Source organism: Anabrus simplex, chromosome 13 (genome assembly GCF_040414725.1).
Source record: "Anabrus simplex isolate iqAnaSimp1 chromosome 13, ASM4041472v1, whole genome shotgun sequence".
NCBI lineage: Eukaryota > Metazoa > Arthropoda > Insecta > Orthoptera > Tettigoniidae > Anabrus > Anabrus simplex.
Window position 1 is genome coordinate 18,566,514 of NC_090277.1, and position 22,408 is coordinate 18,588,921.

Genomic DNA, 22,408 nt, shown 5'->3' on the forward strand with positions numbered 1-22,408 from the left:
TGAGCAAATTTCTTTTCTTTTCTTAAGAAATTCTTCCTTTCTTGTGCTAGTCTGCATTTTATGTCCTCCTTATTACCTCTGCCATCGTTAGTTATTTTACTACCCAGGTACCAATCTTCATCTACTTCATTCAAGACTTCATTTCCTAATCGAATATTACCTGCATCACCTGACTTTGTTCGACTGCACTTTTTAAAAATATATCTAGTGTCAGCTCTGTGCGAACACCCAACGCGACACCACTTATGGTAACAGAATTATACCCAAAAAAGAAACACCGTAATCTGTCAGTCACAACGGATCTGTCCAGGTGACGGTCCTGCAACATCGTCCGCAAAAGTGATTCCAGTTCTTTACTTGTATACTCTAATTCTCTGAGTTACTTTTTCTATCCACCCATTCCATCACTCTTTCGTCTAGTCAAATAGTCCTCGTTTTCGTCAGTAGTCTTGTAAGAATAAACAAAACTGAGGATACCTACTGATAAGGTAGCCTCCTGTTCACAGAGACAACAATGAGATTGTAAAGAAAAACAATTGATTATTGAAAATGCAAAATGACGGACTAAGTGTGAACTGGTAGCCTCTTTGGTAAATAACATCACATTCTTACGTCTCACCATTTATTTGAGGATGTAATCCTCAAGATGCTTAGGGGGCCAGGCAGAGTGGCGCTGGCCTTCTGACCCCATCCGTCCGGTGGTATTTGAATGTGCTCAAATACGTCAGCCTCCTGTCGCTAGATTTACTGGCACATATCTCCTGTGGGACAAAATTCCAGCACCTATGCATCTCTGAAAACTATAAAAAAAGTAGTTAGGGGCTGTAAAACGGTAACATTATTGGTCTCGGAGGCATCAGAAGTTCTAGTCCTTCCTTCATTTGGTCAGCTTCAGAAAGATCAAGAGGTCTCCCTCAGTAGGAGATATTTCTTCTGGTGCTCTGTGAAGATTGGCATCGCTACTCTCAAGAGGGGCACTGTGGCCAAAGTCTTTCAAGAGAGCTAAGTAACGCGTGGAAATACTTGTCTCAGCAGATGAACATGTGCGCAGACGTGCCAAGTCTCCCGATTTTTTTATCGTTCCTCCCGATCTCCCAATCGCCGGGTCCAATCTCCCGATTTTCAGAGTAATATCCATAATTTTCATATTATTATAAACTCCCGCAGATTTCGTCGTTCTGTCAATATTTGGCTGAGTATGGCTGGTCGATAGTAGTTCTAATAATGATACCAGATGGCAGTACGGGGCACGGTGGCCAGTCATGTGCTGCTCTTTGGTCTATAATACAATCATTCTCTTTGCAAGCGAGTCAAGCGAGTAACATTCTCTTTGGACTAACCTAACCTCAGAAGTAGCACACCATAGTTGTTTTACCCGTAGAAGAAGACCGAGCTCAATAGCTGCAGTCGCTTAAGTGCGGCCAGTATCCAGTAATCAGGAGATAGTGGGTTCGAGCCCCACTGTTGGCAGCCCTGAAGATGGTTTTCCGTGGTTTCCCATTTTCACAACAGGCAAATGCCAGGGCTGTGCCTTAATTAAGGCCATGGACGCTTCCTTCCCATTCCTGGGCCTTTCCTATCCCATCGTTGCCATAAGACCTATCTGTGTCGGTGCGACGTAAAACAAATACAAAAAAAATTACTCGTAGAAGTACTCGTGTTGTGCCTTAATATTTGTTTTGGCCAAAATGTAAAAAAAGAAATATGATGCAGTGTTTAAAAGTGCTTATAGGGAAGAGTTTCCGTGTTTCAGTGAATCCAGAAAGGGACCAACGTTCACATTCTGTACTATATATAGGTGTGAATTTTCAGTTGCACATGGCGGGAAATGCGATATACTCAAGCATATGCAAACGAAAAAACATAAGGAGAGTGTCCAGTGTGTAGAAAGAAACCAGAAACTGAACTTTTCATGTAAAAACCAAGATGTAAATCCTGTGACGAATGCCGAGGCGTTATTTATGTCATTTATAGTAGAACATAACCTGTCTGTAAATTGTGCCGATCATGCCGGATCTTTGTTTCGCAAAATGTTTCCTGATTCGGAAATCGCTAAACGATATGGATGTGCTAGAACGAAAACAGCGGCTATCGTTACAGAAATGTGCATGGAAAAAAGGGTGAAAATTGTATCACATTTGCAGGTGAATGCATTTTCTGTTGCTACTGATGGTAGCAATAAAAGCTACTTGAAGATATATCGCATTGTTGTAACATTTTTTAGGCCTGAACTCAATGAAATTCAGAGTTGTCTACTCTCTGTGCCTAATTTAGAAGTGGATGCTACTGGAGCTAACATTGCCAATCTTTTGCTCTCAACTTTTCGGGAATTCTGCATTCCATTAAAAAACTGCCTAGCGCTTGGTGCTGATAATGCTCCAGTAATGGTAGGATTAAAGAATGGTGTGGCAGGATGTTTGAAGCAGGAAAATAGTAACATAATCATTGTAGGCTGCTCTTGTCACCTAATTAATCTTGCTGCTGAGAAGGGTGCGGCGTGCTTGCCCGTAAATGTAGATGAAAGTATAATTTATATATTTTATTATCTGGAAAGGAGTGCAAAGAGGAAAGAAAAGTTCAGAGAATTTCAGACTTTACACAACACTGAGATCAGGAAAATTGTGAAGCATGTGCCCACTCGATGGTTATCACGAAGAAGGTGTTTAGATAGGATTTTGCTTTGGTTACATTATTCAGGAGCGAAATTGTGAGTAAGGATTCTCAGATGGGAACTTTGAAGACTTACAAAATTCCTAAGCACAGTTTAAGTGCAGATGTGTCTTGTTTGTCTGAAAACGTTAAGGAATGTCATAACATTTCACCTCACTCCTCAGTTAAAAGGAAAACCCAGTCATCAGTTTCACTCAAAAAAAAAAAAAAAAAATGAAACTACTGATCACACTAAGAGCCATGCATTGTCACGTGAAGAACGACTTTTCATGTTCCTTTCATCAAATTTACATAAATCTTTTTGCCTTTTTCTCTCAAGTTTTATGGATATCTTTGAGAATCCAAACGTAGCTCTTCAGTCAAGTATGCCGCACATCCACTTATTGAGGTCAGTTTTGGAGGAACTGTTGAAGAATGTGATGGCAAGGTTTGTGAAACCAGACGTTATTAAAAGATCCTCCTCTCTCCTTGATGTAGATTATCATACTCCAGCAAATCAAAAGGATGATTGTGTTTGATGATAGGGAACTGTGCGTTTGTTTTAATGAACACCATTGAAGTCTGAGGAAAAGTGCATATTCTTTAAGTCTGTTAGAAAGTGTTTCTATTCATTGTGTGACTACATGGTACACAAATTTCCATTCAAAGATGTTTTAATTAATATAGAAGTTACAAATATTTCTGCTATAAGTAAGGCATAATTTTCTAGCCTTAGATTTTTCATTAACAAGTGTCCGAACATTTTGACTAGTGAAACTGAACATTTGGATAAAGAAACTGATATTCTGCACTCCCAGTTCTGTAGCTTTCAGCTCGAAGAAACAGACCTGGCAAAAGGAAGAATTGATGCTCAATGGGCATTGGTAGGTCAGATAAAATCAGCTGATGGTATACTTAAATATGACAGACTCTCTAAGGTGATGCTTGCTATTTTATCAATTCCACAAAGCAATGCAGAATGTGAAAGGATTTTTAGCAGAGTCACAAAGACAAAACCACAGTTCAGATCCTTGCTGTCTGAACAAACTTTGGAGAAACTTTAAACCTTGAAATCAGTTCAGCAAGGCAAGTGCTTTGAGCAAAAATTTAGTTCCGAGTTTCTGAAGAGGGCTAAGTCAGCTACTGGTGTGTTGAACAACAATTAGTCATAAGGTGATCACCATGTTGAAGGATGAGAAGTCACATGTTTCTACAGTTCAGCTATGTCCAGTATTTAGTATTCACATGTAAGTGATGAAAAAAATATATATGGGCAAATAGAATTGTTAATGTATTGAATTATAATGAATTTGTACATGTTCTGCCATCAGTGATGTATCATAATACGTCGCGATTCGCTGCGAAATTTCTCCTGATTTTTCACTTTTGAAAGTTGGCATGTCTGTCAGTGCGTATTCAGCATTCCCATGAAGAAGAGTCTCCTGTTTTACTAACAGTCATACGAAAAGCTCTATCATGCCTTTCATGAAAACAGGTACAGGGGGGTTAGAAGCCTGATCTGCAAGGATGAGAAAACCTGCATTCGTGAGGGGTCGTGTTTGTTGCCGTACGTAACAGGGACCGCACCGAATGTGAAGATTCTGGTGATTTTGAGATTGGAGGATTTCAAGGCTAACTCAGTTGTCTTCCATTATTTATTTATTTATTTATTTATTTATTTATTTATTTATTTATTTATTTATTTATTTATCGTATCATTAATCAAAGGTATTTATATACATTTTATATACAAAGATTGTGGACAAATGTGCAGTCACAAGCTCATACAATTGTACAATTCTAGGTCTAGTTCTCTTCTCAACTGATGTATGATGGATGGCCGTTGTCGTTCCTCTGAAAGCAGGAAGCGGGCAGTCACCGACAATGTAGTTGCCTCTGTGGATCAGTGGTAGAGTGTCGGCCTCCAGAACTCCAAGTTCAAACCCGGCCGAGGTGTTTACCCGACAAAATTAATTAAATCTCAGCCATAGACGCCCAAGATAGTTTCGATTTACTCTGCTGCCATTATTATTATTATTATTATTATTATTATTATTATTATTATTATTATTATTATTATTATTACCGACAATGTGGCGGACAGTCTGCAATGAGGCACCACAGTCACAATTTGCAGAGGTAGCCCATCCCCATTTGTGTATCAGATATCCACAACTGCCTTGTCCGGTTTGGATCTGGTTGATGATCATCCACTGACGTCTAGGAAGGTTGAATCCTTGTATTCGCTTAGAAGGGTCTTCATCTGGATGTATAATGACTACTGAAGACTGCTTCCACTGGATTTTCCATGAACTGGTAACTTTGAAGGAGAATCTTTCAAGGTTAACTGCTGATTTCCTTGATTTCAAGCGTTGATGTTCTGTTTGTACAATATCTTGGTGAATGAGTAGCTTTGGTTTCTGTTGAATGTTTTTCCATACCCTTAGACGTGCTTCTGATCTTAGGGCTGGAGGTGGAATATTGCTATTATAACACTCCACCTGCCCATTTCTGGCAGGATTGTAGGCATTGGTTCTACTGGAGGCGACACTCAGAGAATTAAGAAATCCCTTCAATTCGTGTGTCATAAAGCAAGCTCGTCTATCAGAGTGTGCGTTTGCGGGAGTTCCAAATAGAGCAAAGAGTTGTTTCATCTTTGATAAAACAATAGATGAAGACATATCCTGGCAAAGAAGAGCAAAAGGAAACCTTGAGGACTCATCAGTGATAACTAGCAGGTATCGGTTCATGTGGTAGAAGGTACAGGACCTTTGAAGTCTACGCTGAATGTTTCGAATGGAGAGGTCACCTTAATCAGCATTCCTTGATGGCAGTGAAATCTGAGTTTGACTGCGGAACAGACGCTGCATGACATATTTCTTCCAGAGTGTACGGGAGAACCCAGTAATAAAGAAGCGTTACTCCAGGATGACAAGAGTGAGACGCGTACTTCAGTAAACTTTTGATTATAGACAGTAGCACAAATTCGTGAAAAGGCATCTCAGCGGCGTTGGATTTTCCAGGCCTATATACCGAAAGCAGGATAGCTCCACTCGCCACCACATAATATTTTCGTTTTTACTTTCCGATGATTATTGTTCATCATCATTTTACAGTTCCGGTTTCCCAGGTACTGTTGGCAAACCTCTTCCATTCTGTCTTATTGAGATAATTTCTGTTGTTAATGACATCCTCCAGTGTCCTTTCCCGATCTGCAGTGTCTATCTTTACGATGTCCATCCGATGGGTTCTTGGTCTTCCCATCATCCGTTTCCCTGCCACATGTCTCTCCAAGTGAACATATGCTGTCCTTGTTGGCTTCATCCTCATTACATGCCCAAACCACCTCAGTCTGGACATGCTGACCCAATCTGACAATGATGTAACAATCCCAGCTTCCTTCCTAACCACGGCATTCCTTAACTTGTCCAGTTTGGTTTTTTGAATTGTGGACCTAAGGAACTTCACATCAGATGCCTGTAATCTTGATGAGTCTTTCTTAGTGTGGGTGTAGCTTTCAATACCATAGGTTAAGTTTGGTATGAAGTACTGATTGAATATCACCAGCTTTGATTTTGTTGGTACTTTGGGATCCCAGAGGAGTGTTCATACTTACTGGTAAAAGTGAGAGCTCTTCTGCACTCTATTTGCCACCTTCTTTGTGGCTAGTGTATCTCGAGATATTGTACTGCCGAGGTATGTAAAGCTTTCCACACTTTCTACTGGATGGTTTCCTAGCATGATATTCGCTGGTCGTTCCTCTCTGTTTATTGCCATCACTACTGTTTTGAGTTTGCTTATCTTGAGATCGAACTCCTGGAACTGAACCTTCCATTCATTGAGTCTTGACTGTAGCCTACTTGTTCCTCAATTTCTCCCCAGATGATAACATTGCATTTAGTTCACCAGAGGTTTTCTTGATGTTCTTCATCATGTCATCCATGATGGTGATAAACAATAATGGGGATAGTGCACTGCCGTGCTGGACTCCACTTTCAGTCTTGAACCAAGATGAATGTCCGTCACCCAATCACACACAGCTGGTGCAGTTCTCATACAGCATCTGAACTTGCTTCCCCAGTCCCTCTAGGACATTTCTTTTTCTCAGGCATTCCCATATCTTCTCTCTTGCAGTGCTGACATATGCCTTCTCAGTGTCAAGGAAAACCATAAACAGATCTTTGCCTTTTTCCCAATATTTTTCCATTGACATACGGACACTGAAGACTAGGTCTGTTGTGGACCTGTTAGGCCTCTTCAAACTGTGACTCTAAAATGACTCGCAATCTGCTAAGATTTTCTCAAGAATCTTAAGCCCATGAGAAAGGAGTGTTATTCCGCGGTAGTTGGAGCATTTTCGGTGACTTCCTTTCTTAAACAGGGGGATAATGACACCCTTGCTTCAATCAGTAGGTATCTTGCCATCTTTCCGAACTACATTGAGCACTCTGTGTAGCCACTGTAAACCCCGGACTCCTGCTGCTTTAATCACGTCCGTGCTGACTTCATCGATTCCTGGAGATTTCCCTTGCGGCATCTTCTTAAGGGCTGCTTCTGTTTCTGCCCATGTAATGGGAGGTACCTCTGTGCAGGTTTCAACAGCTGGTTCTTTTGTTTTCTGATCTGCTTCTGTCCTGTTCAATAGGTGATCAAAATGATTCCTCAGAACCTCTCTGATGTCCTTTTCTTTCCTGGCCAGGTTTCCATTAGGATCCTCAATTGCTTTGATGGTTTCAACTGAATTCCTTTTGTTTTTGATCACTCTGAACAATAGTTTCATATTGCCTCTGCTATCTTCCTTCAGTTTTTTAGTAAATTTCTCGCAGCACTTTATCTTCTCCTCTTCTACTACTCTTTTAACTGTCAATTTCTTGTCCCGGTAAACTTGCTCGAGATCTCTGATCTTCCCCTCGTCCCTTACCGGTTCTGGCTTGGATTTCTCACTATTTCGTTCTTTTTGTGCTATGTTCCTTTCCTTCATTGAGGATCTTAACTCTCTCATTCCACCAGGGTGTGTCTTTTTCCCTTACTCTTGCACTTGTCTTTCCTGAAACCTCCATTGCTTCTTTTATCAAGGTGTTTTAAAATCTTATCCACTCTCCACTTCTTCTGTAAGCTGATGTCCTCTTATACGGTCCTGGTAGTTGGTCCTTTTTCCAGTCTGTTGTAGTTCCCACACCTTAATCTTAGGTAATTTCCTGGTTGTTATCTTTGGTACATTAATGTCTTTCAGATCTGCTACTAATAACCGGTGGTTGCTATTGAGGTTCTCACTTGGAATCACCTTGACATCAGTCACAAGTCTACTTCTTTCTTTATCTGTAACAAGCGTGTACCTATTTTGTCATGACTCAGTGGTGATATGGACTTAGTAACAAAAATCCAAATTCATGAATATCTCTGTGATCATAGCCAGTACGGTAACAATGTATAAGACATAAATGATCGGAAATTTGATACTATATAACTTTAGTTTTGTAGTATTTATTGATATGGCCACTAATAAATAAATATTTGAGAAAAAATTGTAGGCCTCCCCTAAACTACCATTTATTCAGGGTGAATATAGTTATTTGCAACCTAGATTGTAGCGACTTATTCTTTGACTTTGCCTACCGATTTTCATTAAGATACGAGCACTAATAACATAAATATTTGAGAATAAAATCTTAGACCTTCCCCTAACTACCATTTCACTCAGCGAGAATAAAATTATTTATGGCCTAGAAATGCAACTTATTCCCCGACTTTGTGTACCAATTTTCATTAAATTCTCTTCAGCCGTTTTCTCGTGATGCGTTTACATACAGACAGACTGACATTACAGAAAATTGAAAAGTGCATTTCCTTGTTACTGTGGACACGACTGATACAGAAATACCATCCTTTTAAAATTCTGAGCAATGTACACCCACAACTCTTATTTTATATATATATATATATATATATATATATATATATGACATAGTCAATGACCGTCTTGCTCTTTCCATCCCAGCTGTAACGGGTAATCTTGTGACCGACTCTTTTGTTGAACCAACTGTTTTTTACTACCAAGCAGTTTCTTATGCAGAAGTCTAGGAGATGTTCCCCTTCTGAATTCCTTCTCATAGCCATGTGGTCCCATCACCTTCTCATAGCCATTCCTGTCTGTCCCGAGCTGTGCGTTGAAGTCTCCAATGATGATTGCCCTCTCTTCACTGATGATCTCTTCTAGGTCTTCAAGAAACTTGTTCTTTTAATCTTGATTGCAACCCGTCTGAGGGGCATACACTTGCACTAGTGTCAGCTTCTCTTTTCCAACGTGAACTGTTGCCTTTATAATCCTCGCATTGATGTACTGGATCCCTGTAATACCATCTAACTCTTTAGACAATATAAATCCTAGTCCATTTCTCATCTCTCTGTTGTTACCATTCCAGTAGAGGGTATAGTTTTTCCTCAACCCTTTCTTCCCTTTACCTTTCCATTTAGTTTCACTCAGTCCTAGGATTGATATTTTCCTTCTCTCCGTGATATCCACTAACTCTTCACATTTCCCAGTCAAACTCAGTACATTTGTTGTTCCTGTTTGAGTTGTTTCTCTGGGGTTGTTGCACAATCGCAAGGCTTGGCCTACCATCAGGCTGTAAGCCATCATGGATCTGCGGGTTCTATTGTCTACTCCGAGTTCTTTGTTTGCATCCGAGGCTCATATAAGTGTTCAAAGCGATTGCAGTTACTCTCTAACTGACTTGCTACGCCTAACGTTAGAGGAGATTTTCTGTCAGGGTTAGGCCTATCTCCGTTAGCCTTTAGCAGTCCCTGCCACATCTGCAAGGCAGCAGCTTCCAGTTGAATTTATGTGTCATTTCCTACACAATGGCTTCAGCAAGCCCCCTAACGATGAACTCCTCTGCCCATAGCCATTGGTTATCCCTTAGTTTGTCCGGTTTGGTAACAGCCGCCCAACCCTCGACCAGACAGTTGCAGGTAGTACCGTCTACTGTCGCATACGGTGGCAGGATGTACCTGACCTGACATGATGACTGTTATCAAAGATAAATGCAACTGATCTTTGATATGTTATCAGTTTGAAGTTTCTACCAATCAGATGGTGCTTCCACAATGGCTTGAGCTTCTTTTTCAAGCCATAATTGTTTTAGTTTTCAGCTTGACAGACCTGTGGGGAAGAAAGCAACAGCGCTGTCCGATGCGTCTGTTTCTACAGAGAAGGAAATTTTAGGATCTTTTGAAAGTCTGAATTGCTTCATTTGAGAGCGGGAAGGTCGAAGAGAGGAATAGTGAGAAAACATTCCAAGCGTCATCCTTAAAGTAACAGGATCGTTAGAGGTTCTGGCCGATCCGTTTCAGGTCTAACTGTTTTATTGGCAACCTAATGGATCTTAAGGATAGAGAGGATTTCAGTGTCAGATTGCGTTTAAGAGATGCTTGCGTCGCTTAAGTGCGTCCAGTAATCAGGAGATAGTGGGTGCAAATCCCACTGTCAGCAGCCCAAGATGGTTTTCCGTGGTTCCCCATTTCCACACCAGGCAAATGCTGGGGCTGTACCTTAATTAAGGCCATGAATGCTTCCTTCCCACTCCTAGCCCCTTCCTGTCCCATCGTCGCCATAAGACCTATCTGTGTCGGTGCGACGTAAAGCAACTTGCAAAAAAAAAAAAAAAAAAAAAAGAGAGATGCATATACTTCCTTGAGTTTTTTGTCATGCTACTCCTGAGTCATCTTAGTACACAGAAGTGTCTTTCAGATTCTCAGTGCAGATATTGTCGTCAGTGACTCTTTGAAAAGCAGCGACTCCATTGGCGACACCAAAAGGTATTCTTGTGAGCTGCCCACAGGCTTCAAATGTGGTGTACTGTTTATCTTCATCAATTATTGGGATTTGGTGATACACGCCTTGAAGGTCTATCATACCGGTATCACCCCAATCTGAATTCTCCTACTGTATTACCTTTTTTTCCTTGGCCTACCACATCATTCCAGTCTCCTATTACAATTAGATTCTCGTCACCTTTTACATACATTGTATTAAATCTTCTCTCTCTTTGTATATTCTTTTGTTTAAATCATCCTCCGCTAAACTAGTACTGTTGTGGTGGGCGTTGGCTTAGTGTCTTGTCTTGCCAACAGTATACTGGTCGTAGTAGCTTACCCGTTGCCTGTTCTCTTATTGATTATTAAACCAACTCCTGCATTTCCCCAGTTTGATGTTGTGTTGATAATTCTATAGTTGCCATCGAGCGAGTTGGGCGTGCAGTTAGGGGTGCGCAGTTGTGAGCTTGCCTTCGGGAGATAGTGGTTTCGAATCCCTGAAGACGGTTTTCTGTGGTTTGTCATTTTCACATCAGGCAAATGCTCTTAGCCCTTTCCTATACCATTGTCACTGGAAGACCTATCTGTGTTGGTGCGATGTAAAGCCACTTGGAGAAAAAAAAAAAAAAAAAATATGTAGTTGCTTGACAAAAATCCTGCTCTTTCTGTTGGCGTACTTCACTTATACCAACTACATCTTATTTTAGTCTATCTATTCCCCTCTTCAGATTCTCTACCCTATCACAATGATTCAGTCTCCTCATATTCCACACTACAAATCACAGAATGTCAGTATTCATCTTCCTGATAATTGCCCCTCTCATGTAGTCCCCACCTGGAGATCCGAATGGAGGTGCTATTTTACCTCCAGAAGATTTTATCTGGGAGAAAACTATTATCAGTACATCATTCATACAGAGAGAGAGAGCTGCATGTCCTCGGGAGTTACTTATGGTTGTAGTTTCCCATTGCTTTCAGCCGCGTAGCAGTATCAACACAACTAAGCCATGTTGAGTGTTCTTACAAGGCCATATCATTCAGTCATCCAGACTGCTGCCCTTGCAACTTCCAAAAGGGTGCTACCCCCATTTTGATGAACCATTCATTAGTTCGGTCTCTCGACAGATACACCTCCGATATGGTTGCACCTACGGTTCGGCTACCTGCTTCATTGGGACGTGTAAGCCTCCCCACCACGACAAGGTCACATGGTTTGCAAGAAATCAGCTTCATTTTCCATATCAAATCCTATTTACAAAGACTTAATATCAACAAAAAATCTTCCACCTTTTTGATACTATTTGCATTTTGGCAAATCAATTAATCATACACAGTACATGTCGTTCTTTTTTTTAGAACATCTTCAGCTGCTTACATTGCTTAGGTGATTCACTAAGTTTATCTTTTTAAGAACATTCTAATCAGGTACCTTATTTTTTCTTAAATACTACATAAATTTAAAATAAATTAGATAAAAAGAATTAAAAACAATGGTGGATGGTTGAATGGGGTAATGAAATGAGAGGAAGATGGATCTACTTATAGTTAGCCTGTTTAAAAAAAAAATTTCTATTCATTTGAACAGATTTTGTATAAAATGTTTCCAGCACTTTTATTATTAAAATATTCCACTTGTCTTCTAATGAAAAGTTTTTGAAAAGATATGACTTTCATTTGTCACTGTTCTGAATGTTGCTATGTACACTAGAGTCCCGTTAATTCGAACTGAAATATTCATTTTTTTAAAATCTCCTTATTAAATTGAAAGAACATATTATAGAATGAAGATCTACTTGCATTTTATTAGTCATGTTTTACTAGAATAACTTTATGTAAACATAATTACACATTATAAACCATCAATCACTGGTCGTTTATCTTTACAAAGTCCGTTAGTTTCTTTTGCCATAGTGATTGGAACCTACTCGAAGATGCACTGTTAAACCAGCGTCTCATAAACATCACATCAATGGGTGTAGCAGCGGAGCGTTGCTCGACGTAGCGTACGGCAAGTTCTAAGGCGGCTGCGGCATCTGAATGTGACACTAGTTGTTCATTGTGGTCTTCGTAGTCACTCTGTTCCTCATCAACTCCAGATTCTTTCTCCACCATAGCTACAATTTCTTGGACTGTTTATAATTGATGACAGTCAGCTTCCATCCTCTCGCTAATATCATTCGATCCCAGCTCAGTCCGGTGGTATTTGAAGGTGCTCAAATACGTCAGCCTCGTTTAAGTAGATTTACTGGCACGTAAAAAAACTCCTGCGGAAGAAAATGCCGGCACCTAGGGGTCTCTGGAACGTGAAAGTAGTTAGCGGGACGTAAAAACAATAACATTATTATTATTAGAAAGTAGTTTCCGGTTAATCCGAACATACTTCGGTCCCAATTAGTTGGGATTAAGGAGACTTCATTTACTCCCTCCAAGGTGGCAGCTATTTGTTTTAAATTTTAAAAAATGTCTCTTGAATTTGGCTAGTCCAGGAACCGTGAAGCTGATTGCCGTTTTGCTTCCCCATTATCTTGCTGTGTGTACACATCGTTGAAACCATCGCGCTGATCACCGGGAGCTACTCATCTTCAGCTTCAGCACGATTATGGATCTTCATATGTGTTCAATTGTGTTATGATTTTGTGCCTGACAGTGTATACAAGCTAGCTCATTTAGCCGTTCTTCGCTTTTCATAAACATTATAAGACTTTGCCTAACACTGCGTGTGCCATACTGCCGTTCAGAAAATTACGCACTGTTTCTTTTAAGTGACTTACATTTTACTTCTTCTGAATTTTACAGTGTCTACCTCCGTCATTTTTATATCGCCTTTGCTACTGATCCAGAGTGAACTTGATCTTTTATTTAATTTTTCCTATGCATTGTTTTTCATGTTTTAATCGGCTGATGATGACCTGGACTAGGGTCGAAACCGGTACCACTTCTACTTATTATTAAATGTAATCATTGCATTTCTTATTCTTTTGTATTGAATAGGTTAAACCTCTTTGTTTATTATTTCAATTTTAACTGCACATCATTACTACACAAGAAGGAAGGCTGCTTCAGCCGTAGCTCCTCCAAGGTCACAGTAGGAGTGGATTATTTTAAAAATAGGCCAACTATAAGTAGATCCATCTTCCTCTCATTTCACTACCCCATTCAACCATCCATCATTGTTTTTAAGATGTTCTAAAAAAAGAACGAAACATGTACTGTGTGTGATTAATTACTTGCCAAAATGCAAATATAAGTATCAAAAAGGTGGAAGATTTTTTATTGATATTAGGTCTTTGTAAGGTCACATGGTTTGCAGGGATGTTCATAGCATATTTTTTAAGGGTGTATTTGACCTTTTAAGATCATTTTATGCTGTTTCTAAGCAGCTGAGCCCTTACAGAGTTGTACTGTTCTTTATGTTGTATTCCAGGCTCAAGGAATTCTGAGATCAGGTGGTTCGGCCGTGACAGCATGTACGGAAGCCACAGCCATCCTCGAGAACTCCCCTCTTACGAATGCTGGCTTCGGATCCAACTTGACGTGGGACGGCCGAGTGGAGTGCGACGCGAGTGTCATGGACGGGGAGAACTTGGTACACGGGGCTATAGGAGCTGTACCGGGAGTAAAGAATCCAGTGTTCCTCGCTCGACACCTCTGTCTAAAACAGAACGCACGTCTTGCCCTTGGCAGAGTTCCACCCAGGTAACTGATCTTCCCCCCTTTCTGAGATGACTCATCTCTCACAATCTATAGACTGGTTATATGGAGATTCTTGTGGCTTGTATTGAGTTGTGGCCTTTAAACATTTTAGAATGTAAACTTGCGTGTCAGTAAACAACTGCGCACATTTTACTTTGAATTCTTCGTGCATCAAATGCTGATGGAGTCGCTCAGTACAGTGCTACATTCTCGATCTCAAAGGCCTCGATGGCCCCTCTGAAGCCTCTCTTATCCTCCCAAGCTTCATAAACAATATTAATAAATTTTAGATTGCTGCTTTCACAGCCCGTATTTGTAGACTAGATAATACGGTTTTGAGTTCTTGCCGTGTTAGAAAACAAGGTGAAATTTTTTACGAGAGCTTTGCTCCGCGTCTTGAGAAGAAAATCTCATCTAATCCCAAGCAACATTTCTCTAATAATGAATGTTTTGAGTCTGTTGTAAGTGGTACTCTACTAGGTGGTAATGCGACAGTAGTAATGGACACTGGAGAGTATAAGAACAAGCTCTCGGCTATGTTGTCAGAGTCTGTTTACAGACTGAGCTCACGTGACTTATGTGAGCAATGCCACTGTGATGTCTTAAGGCAGTCCTCAATTTTAAAAGAAGCCGCTAAACATCTGACTGCCACCAGGATCATATGGACTTGCAAAAATCCATAAAGAAGACATTCCCCTGAGACCAATAGTTAGTGCGATGGGTTGTCCTGCTCTGGCTAAATATCTAAGCAGATTGCTTCAGCTGAATCGTACATTAGGGGCACTCTGTATTTCGTTAATTTGTCAACTATAACCCTTCCATCCACTTCTGGTGAGTTTCGATGTGGAATAAAGGGCTCTAATCCGTTCAACGACAGCGAGTAAAAAAACGCAAATTTAAATTACGTTATAAGTCAGAAAAATATTTGCTCTCAACCAAAATGAACACGGTTACATAGTACCTGCATTGTAATGACAGGAAATGGGGTGGGCAAACCGCTAAGGAAAATTCATCAGTAAACCCAAGAAATTATAGAATTAATTTGCCATTTCAACAGATACAACATGTCCCTTATGTTAGTGTTATAACTTACAAGGAAACTAATGAAGAAATCGCAGGAATGCCTTGGGTAAGCTGATTGAAAAGAAATTGAGTTGAAGTACCTACATTTTCCTTTCGTTCTGAGCTACCCTCCATCTCGCTTATCAGCAACCCACGCTGAATGACAGAGCTTGCCAGTCAGCTTGAAACTACAGTTGCTGAACTCCATCTAGGTTCTGTAGTGACTATGAATAATATAATAATTTATTCCTTTAAATACTTAACAAGTTATAACGTAATGAATTGAACTACATTTTAAAGAAATATTCAGTACATTTCGTACTGAGTCACCCACCACCTGGCCCTGAATTATATAATATGTATTACATATTTGTAATTCATCAGATTATAACTCGTTAAGTATTGAAAGGTGGAAGAGATATACCATTCCGTTTAAAGGAGTAAATTATTTAATCACTGCTCACTGAGGGTCAGCAAATCAGTTTAATTTGATTATCCAATGAAGATCAATTTCTAGAGACTTTAAAAGCTCCACATCATTGGAACAGGATTTCCTACTTGTGTCTTCCTATAAGTGAGGTGACCCATACAAAATACAGCATTCACTACACACAGTTCAGTTGCAATAGTTTTCAAGTTATGTTTCTTGTTATGTTGGCTGATATTTAAGTCACTTCTGGTTGACTCAAGCCTGATAGTAGCGCTGTGACGAGTTCACTGCCTCTGCCTCCACGATGAAGAGAGTTGAGGACAGGCTCCCTCCTCCTTGCTGGAGTGTACTCCCTTTCGCCTATGTTCTATCTTACTCCAGTTATCAAAAGTTCTGAGTCTCAGTTGCTGTCATGCTTTGCGTGTGTCAGTTGAACCTCCTCTGTCAAAAATTAACTTCACTGCTGGAATATTGGATAAAATGTCCTCTCACAATTGCCGCTTAGGACATAGAAAGGGATTTCTTTATTTCCGCAAGATCTGCCACGAGATGAAGATGGTCGACTAAACGGTACTTAATTACAACAAACAAAGTTTTCTTATAAACCGCCTATTCAGTACATCAAAATGTTATTACATTTAGAGTTTCCTCATTAATGTGAAGTTATATGTGCTCCTTTATAGAGCATCATAAGCCAGTCTAGAATCTCAAAGGTTGGTTTCTCGTAACTAATGACTTAAAAAGTATTTGTACATTTTACAATCTTAAACTTATTTTACTAAATTATCATAAAAGGCAGAATCATTGGTAGCGTGCCTTATTAAGAAAGACTTAATAGTGAAGAAGTTGATAAAAATACATTCATTTAAAATGATGGTAGAATAAGTTTGCTCTTGAAGAATGACTTGTGATTCAATCTTAAGATCTAATAATTAGGGTATAGTTATTTTAAAATGAGATCGGGCTAAAAGTTTGTTATCCTTTGAGGATAAGAGTACAAAATTCTAAGATCTCGTCATCTTGATAATTGAAACATGTGACAGGTTAAACCTTGGTCTTCACGAAGTGTAAACGCTTGTTGTCATTTGACACCAACAATGTTGTTGAATAAGTATGTACTTGTTGACATCAATGACCAAAGATTTGAAGCAATGAATTAAAATGAAGCGTGGTTGAAAGGGACGTAATTCGACGAACCTTTGTAGCTAAAAGTTGTTGAATAGGCTATCGCTTGTTGGCATGTCCCTCCATGTGTTGCATTGTGACTGAGGGTCAGCAAATTAGTTTTGTTACCTCTACTACAGTGGTAACACTAAACAAGGCACAAACACAGTTAAAAGGGAGGGTAAGAGCACAATACACAATATAAGTAAACACTACACACTCGGGAAACAGTAGCTAGCATACGCAGATCTCCAACAAAACAAGTACGTAACTATCAGTAGCGCCAACTAGTGAACGACAATAAGGGAAGATGGAAGGGCTGGGAACCTACCAAAGGCATGAACATGGCTTAGATAGCGGATTCCGAAATGAATCACCGTGATGCTTAGTTTTAAAAATATTATTTACAAGATAATTCTACATATACATTCCAAGTTATGAGCTATAAGTTCAGTGATATACATAGGTTGTTTCATAGCAGTGTAAATTCAAATTACAAATCAGCTGTACATCTAGTTACCAGTGCAGTAGTACAATGCAATTTACAGGTTATCCAAAATCTAGCGTACCGTACCTAAAGTGATACAAAACTATGAGAGGCAAACCCCAAGGGAAATACTATTAAACTACAATATACATATTTTAGTGAAACTAAACAGGAATGCCTCGGAAAACGAACAGGTAAGTCTAGCAGAAAAACTAAGGCATCATAAGTAACTAATTTGGTGAATCTAGGCGAGGTTAGGGCAGACTCCTGTATGAAAACCAAATCGGAACATTACGGAATCTTTAACAGGAACGGATTTCAAGAGTGCTTACCCGGGGAGAGTGCCATCCCGAAAACCGGAGGGACATCATCCAGATAGGCTGCTCGCAGACAGATAAACGAGACCGACAGAATTCAGGATACAGAATCCCTTCGAACACTACCTCGCTCACTATATATAGGAATTACTGGCCTTGGAGGCAACCAATCAGCGGCACGTGTCCCCTATCGCCACCTAGACTCACCAATCACAACCTTACTTTCGATCGAGAACTCAGACTAACCTTCTAGAATACGCATGATCGCGAAAGTCGTATTTTTCCAGAATAAACAGAACACACTTTCTAGAACACATACCAACAAAGTAACACACCCAGTACAAAAGTTATGCAACTTTCTAGATCTTTCCAGGAACTACAGACAGAATTCTACTATTTACAAATGCCTATGTTACAACATTATACAGTACAGGTTAGGTCATTACATTATCTTATGCTCTACAAATAACAGTACAGGTTAGGTCATGATAAATGAAACATTATATGGTACTTCGCCAATAAAGTCTTTAAAAAAAATTACATTCCACTCATCCTACATAGTTCACTTGTAACAAGTTTAATTTGATTATGCAGACATTTTGATGTAACTAAACAGGTGAGGTTAGTTACTTGCAATGAGCGGTACTTTCCGAGCTGTCAGGGGACGAATAAGCTTGAGTGGAAGAACTCTGTGTTTATATGAAGAAGAAATGTTCAATATATTTTGAAGTTCTTTGAAATCATTTAAGAAAAGAACTGATAGGAAATCTGCCACTTCGGCGACAGCCTTACGTGCAGATTAATGATGACTGATTAAATTGACTAATGTCCACCTCCCATTTGGTACAGAACAGTTTATCAAGTTCTACTTCTTGCAATACTTTGAGTGCTTCACTGGAATACATAGGCACATTGTTGGTGGTCTTCTGATCACTGGAGTCATGTATATTTATAACAAATTGTAAACCACTTTTTAATTAATTTATTTATTTATTATGGTTTCTTTCATGTGGCGAAGTTAGGGCACACTGCCCTCTCTTACACTTTACCACAATACAACAAATAATATTAAGGTTGCCTATTACTAATACTATTTATACTATTTCCTAAATTAAGCTTAAGTTATACACCCACACAATATGCAGCTTATTAGCTCGTCACTTCAGTCCTCTTTTCTATCTCACACAGACAGTTGCACACACACTTACAATGTACACATTTATCAACTACCCTTATGTTTACATTATATAAAACTAACAGAAACAATTTTTAATTTTACTATTACCAATCACACGCACACAATACACACCAATGCACACTTCAATCAGTAACTCTCAACAGGAAGTCTCGGCAAGATATTTTAAATTTGAGGAAAGAGTCAATGCCCCTGACACTTACTGGCAGGGAATTCCAAAGCCTGGAACCGGTTACAAGAAAAGATTTATTATACACAGAAGAGTGGTGAAGAGGAATAGCTAAAGTGGAGCCCGAGTGAGTGTTACGGTTATGGAAGGAAGAGAGGAAGTGAAGTTTAGATGAAATATACTGGGGGGAGTTACTATGCAGGAATTTGTGTATTAAGACAAGTATATGATATTCACGTCTCTTATCAGGTTTTAACCAGTGTAGTGCATGATGGTAAGGAGTAATATGCACATCATACCTTAGATTAAAAATGAATCTAAGGCAACAATTCATAATACGCTGCAGCTTCCTAGTTTGTTCTTTAGTAGCGTCTACCAAGATAACATCACAGTAGTCAAGGATAGGAAGAAGTAGGGTCTGTGTTAATCTTTGCCGCATATTTAGTGGTATATCTTTATTTAATTTTAGTGGGTGTAGAGTAGCAAACACCTTCTGACTTACGTTTTTGATATGTTCTGTCCAATTTAGAGTTTCAGTCATAGTCACCCCAAGATTTCTCACTGTTTTACTGTACGGGATTGTGCTATTACTTATTTGTAGAGGAGGAATGATCGAATCGTTGATCTTATAGGAGCTTCTGGGAACCGACAATGATAGCTTGAGATTTTGATGGATTTATGAGAAGTCTTGTTCGCGAGAGCATATTCACTGAGTTTTTCCATGTCATAATTTATGCATTTTACTGCATTTGGTAATTCGTTTAAGCTGCAACGGGAATAAATTTGGTGATCATCAGCATATAGGTGATAATTACACATTTTTAGAGAAGATGAAATGTCATTGATATACAATGTAAAAAGCAATGGTCCTAAAATACTACCTTGTGGCGTGTCAACTTTCCTTGTACGCCGTTCTGAATTTCTTTCGCGAGTTATCACACGCTGCCTCCGATCTTTCAAATACTGTATGACGTAAAAAACTTCAGTACTAAAGGGTCAAACAAGTAAGATTCCATTTTCTTAATTAGTAGCTGCAAGTCTATTGTATCAAATGCACCACTGAAATCCAGTAGCGTTAGTACTGTAACTTGTCGTTGTTCCATAGCTAGTCTGATGTCTTCTGTCACTTTAAGGAGAGCCGTGGCAGTTCTGTACCCTTTCTTAAAGCCCGGTTGTAATGGGTCAAGGAGAGAATAGTTATTTAAATATTTCAATACTTACTCGTACACCAGTCTTTCCAAAGCCTTAGGAAAGCGCTGGAAGAATAGAAAGTGGGCGATAGTCAGAGGTCAGTTTAGGATCGTTTATCTTGGGCACTGGGATGACATTAGCTTGTTTCCAGAGTGCAGGGAAAGTTCCATTTCTAAGACAGTAATTGAATATATGTGTGATAATCGGGAGGATAGCGCCTATTATATTATGTATGAAATGCATAGGGATGTCATCTACTCCTACTGCTTTAGATTTAAGAGAGTATAGTACTTTTTTAATTTGGTTGCTAGTGACCTGTTGGAATGAAAATTGAGGACAGTTAAGTGGGGGATGGCTGGTTGATTCGTATGTGTTTTGAATACAAACTGAAACTTTATTTATGTTGGAAACTTGAAACGAGGAGTTGGACTGTTCGGTGTTGAGACTTTCCCAAGCAGCTCTCTCATGTTGAAAGATGTTTAAAAAATGGTCTGCGCTGAGCATTGAATGTTACCCACAATCAGAAGGCACCTTGAATGTTTGGGCCCCTGACCTTGTTAACACATTGATGATCGGGTCCGAACCTCCTGTTGACCGGATAGTTCAAGCCTCAAGAATGAATTTATACTGCTGCAATCAAAAACTCATGTATCGCGAAAAGTATTCTAGATATCGACCTTGAACTTTTAAATTACAAACTGGATTATCTTTTGCTATTTGCTTTACGTCGCACCGACACAGATATGTCTTACGGCGAAGATGGGATAGGAATTGGAAGGAAACGGCCATGGCCTTAATTAAGGTACAGCCCCGGCATTTGCCTCGTGTGAAAATGGGAATCCACGGAAAACCATCTTCAGGATTGCCGACAGTGGGGCTCGAACCCACTATCTCCCGATTACTGGATACTGGCCGCACTTACGCGACTGCAGCTATCGAGCTTGGTGGATTATCTTTTGAGAAGCCGCTGACTGTATCTATACCTAGTACTCCAAGTGCTATCTGTACTACTCGACTCGTGTGCATCTGAGTCACTGCTGTATTCAAACATGATTTGACATAGAAGGACCAAAAGCACTGTCAGAATCACTCACATAATTTGAAATATCTAATTCACTGTCTCTACTTACATCTGATAACCAGTCTGCACATAATTCATCACAGATGTCGATATCTGTTAGCAACTGCATGCGCCACGCCATATTGACAACTGCACTGAAGCTCCAAGGAATAGCTCGACATTAACGTTATTATTTTGTTAACTAGATGAAGGTTTAAAGAAAAGAAAATGATGGAGGAATAGTTGACTTATACTATTTATTCCGTAACTACACCATTTAAAATTTATAATTTTGCCACCAGATTGTAGCAGCAATTAAGGAAACACGAGGTCCATAAAAACAAGAATTCTCGGGCCCCATCACCAATATGTAATTTACGCAGCTCGGTTCGTACTTCAGCTGGGATGGTGGTGATGCTGCTTGATGATGACGCTTGTTGTTTAAAGCAGCCTAATATCTATCTTGTTGGCCTGAAGGGATGGGAAGGTGAAACACTTCTCGATGCTTAAGGGTTGTTAAAATGGCGGCAAGTGACCGGAGTTTTCTGCGACAAAGAACCTACACTTTCATCTCAAATCCATTGTTAGGCCTGTTGCAAGGTGTGCTTTGGTATTTAGGACATACGAAACTTGACTGTGACTACATCAGACAACGGATGGGAAGCTCCCCTCAGATGGTACGATGAGAAATGTCGAGTCGTCAAGTATAACCCAGGAAGGGATCCACCACACGGCCATCCCAAGAAACAGTAGCTTAAACGTCTCCCGGAAGACATGATGCCCGTAATGACCCAGTGGAGAATGACGAACATGATTCCTGTTAATTTTGTGAATATCCTTTTCATTATTCTGATTTTATATCAGGCTGGTATCAGTTTAAAAGTGTTCCATTATTATATTGGCTCTGTGGAAATGCAATATCACAAGATCTAACTCAAATTCTATGCTTACCTTCAAAATGCTTGAAAATGACAAATTAAATATCTATAAATGCTACAGGTTGCAGTGTATACAAATTTCTGATTTCAAAACATTAACACACCTGCCAACTTGCCCGATTTAGGGGGGAGACTTGCAATTTTTGACAGTTTCTCCCGCTTCCCGATTATTCTATTATTTCTCCCGATCTTAGCTTAATTTTGGTGAACTTCAAACATTTGTTTTGATATCCCGCCA

The 22,408-nt window shown here is 39.6% G+C and overlaps 1 protein-coding gene across 3 annotated transcripts in view; it reads left to right on the forward strand.

The window, feature by feature from the left end:
• Tasp1 (Taspase 1) overlaps nt 1-22,408 on the forward strand; it is a 272,831-nt gene that overhangs the window by 8,854 nt on the left and 241,569 nt on the right. For all 3 annotated transcript variants that reach the window (XM_068230008.1, XM_068230006.1, XM_068230007.1), the window contains one exon: nt 13,889-14,160. In XM_068230008.1, coding sequence (XP_068086109.1) covers nt 13,889-14,160 — 272 coding nt within the window. The remainder of the gene's footprint in view (nt 1-13,888; nt 14,161-22,408) is intronic.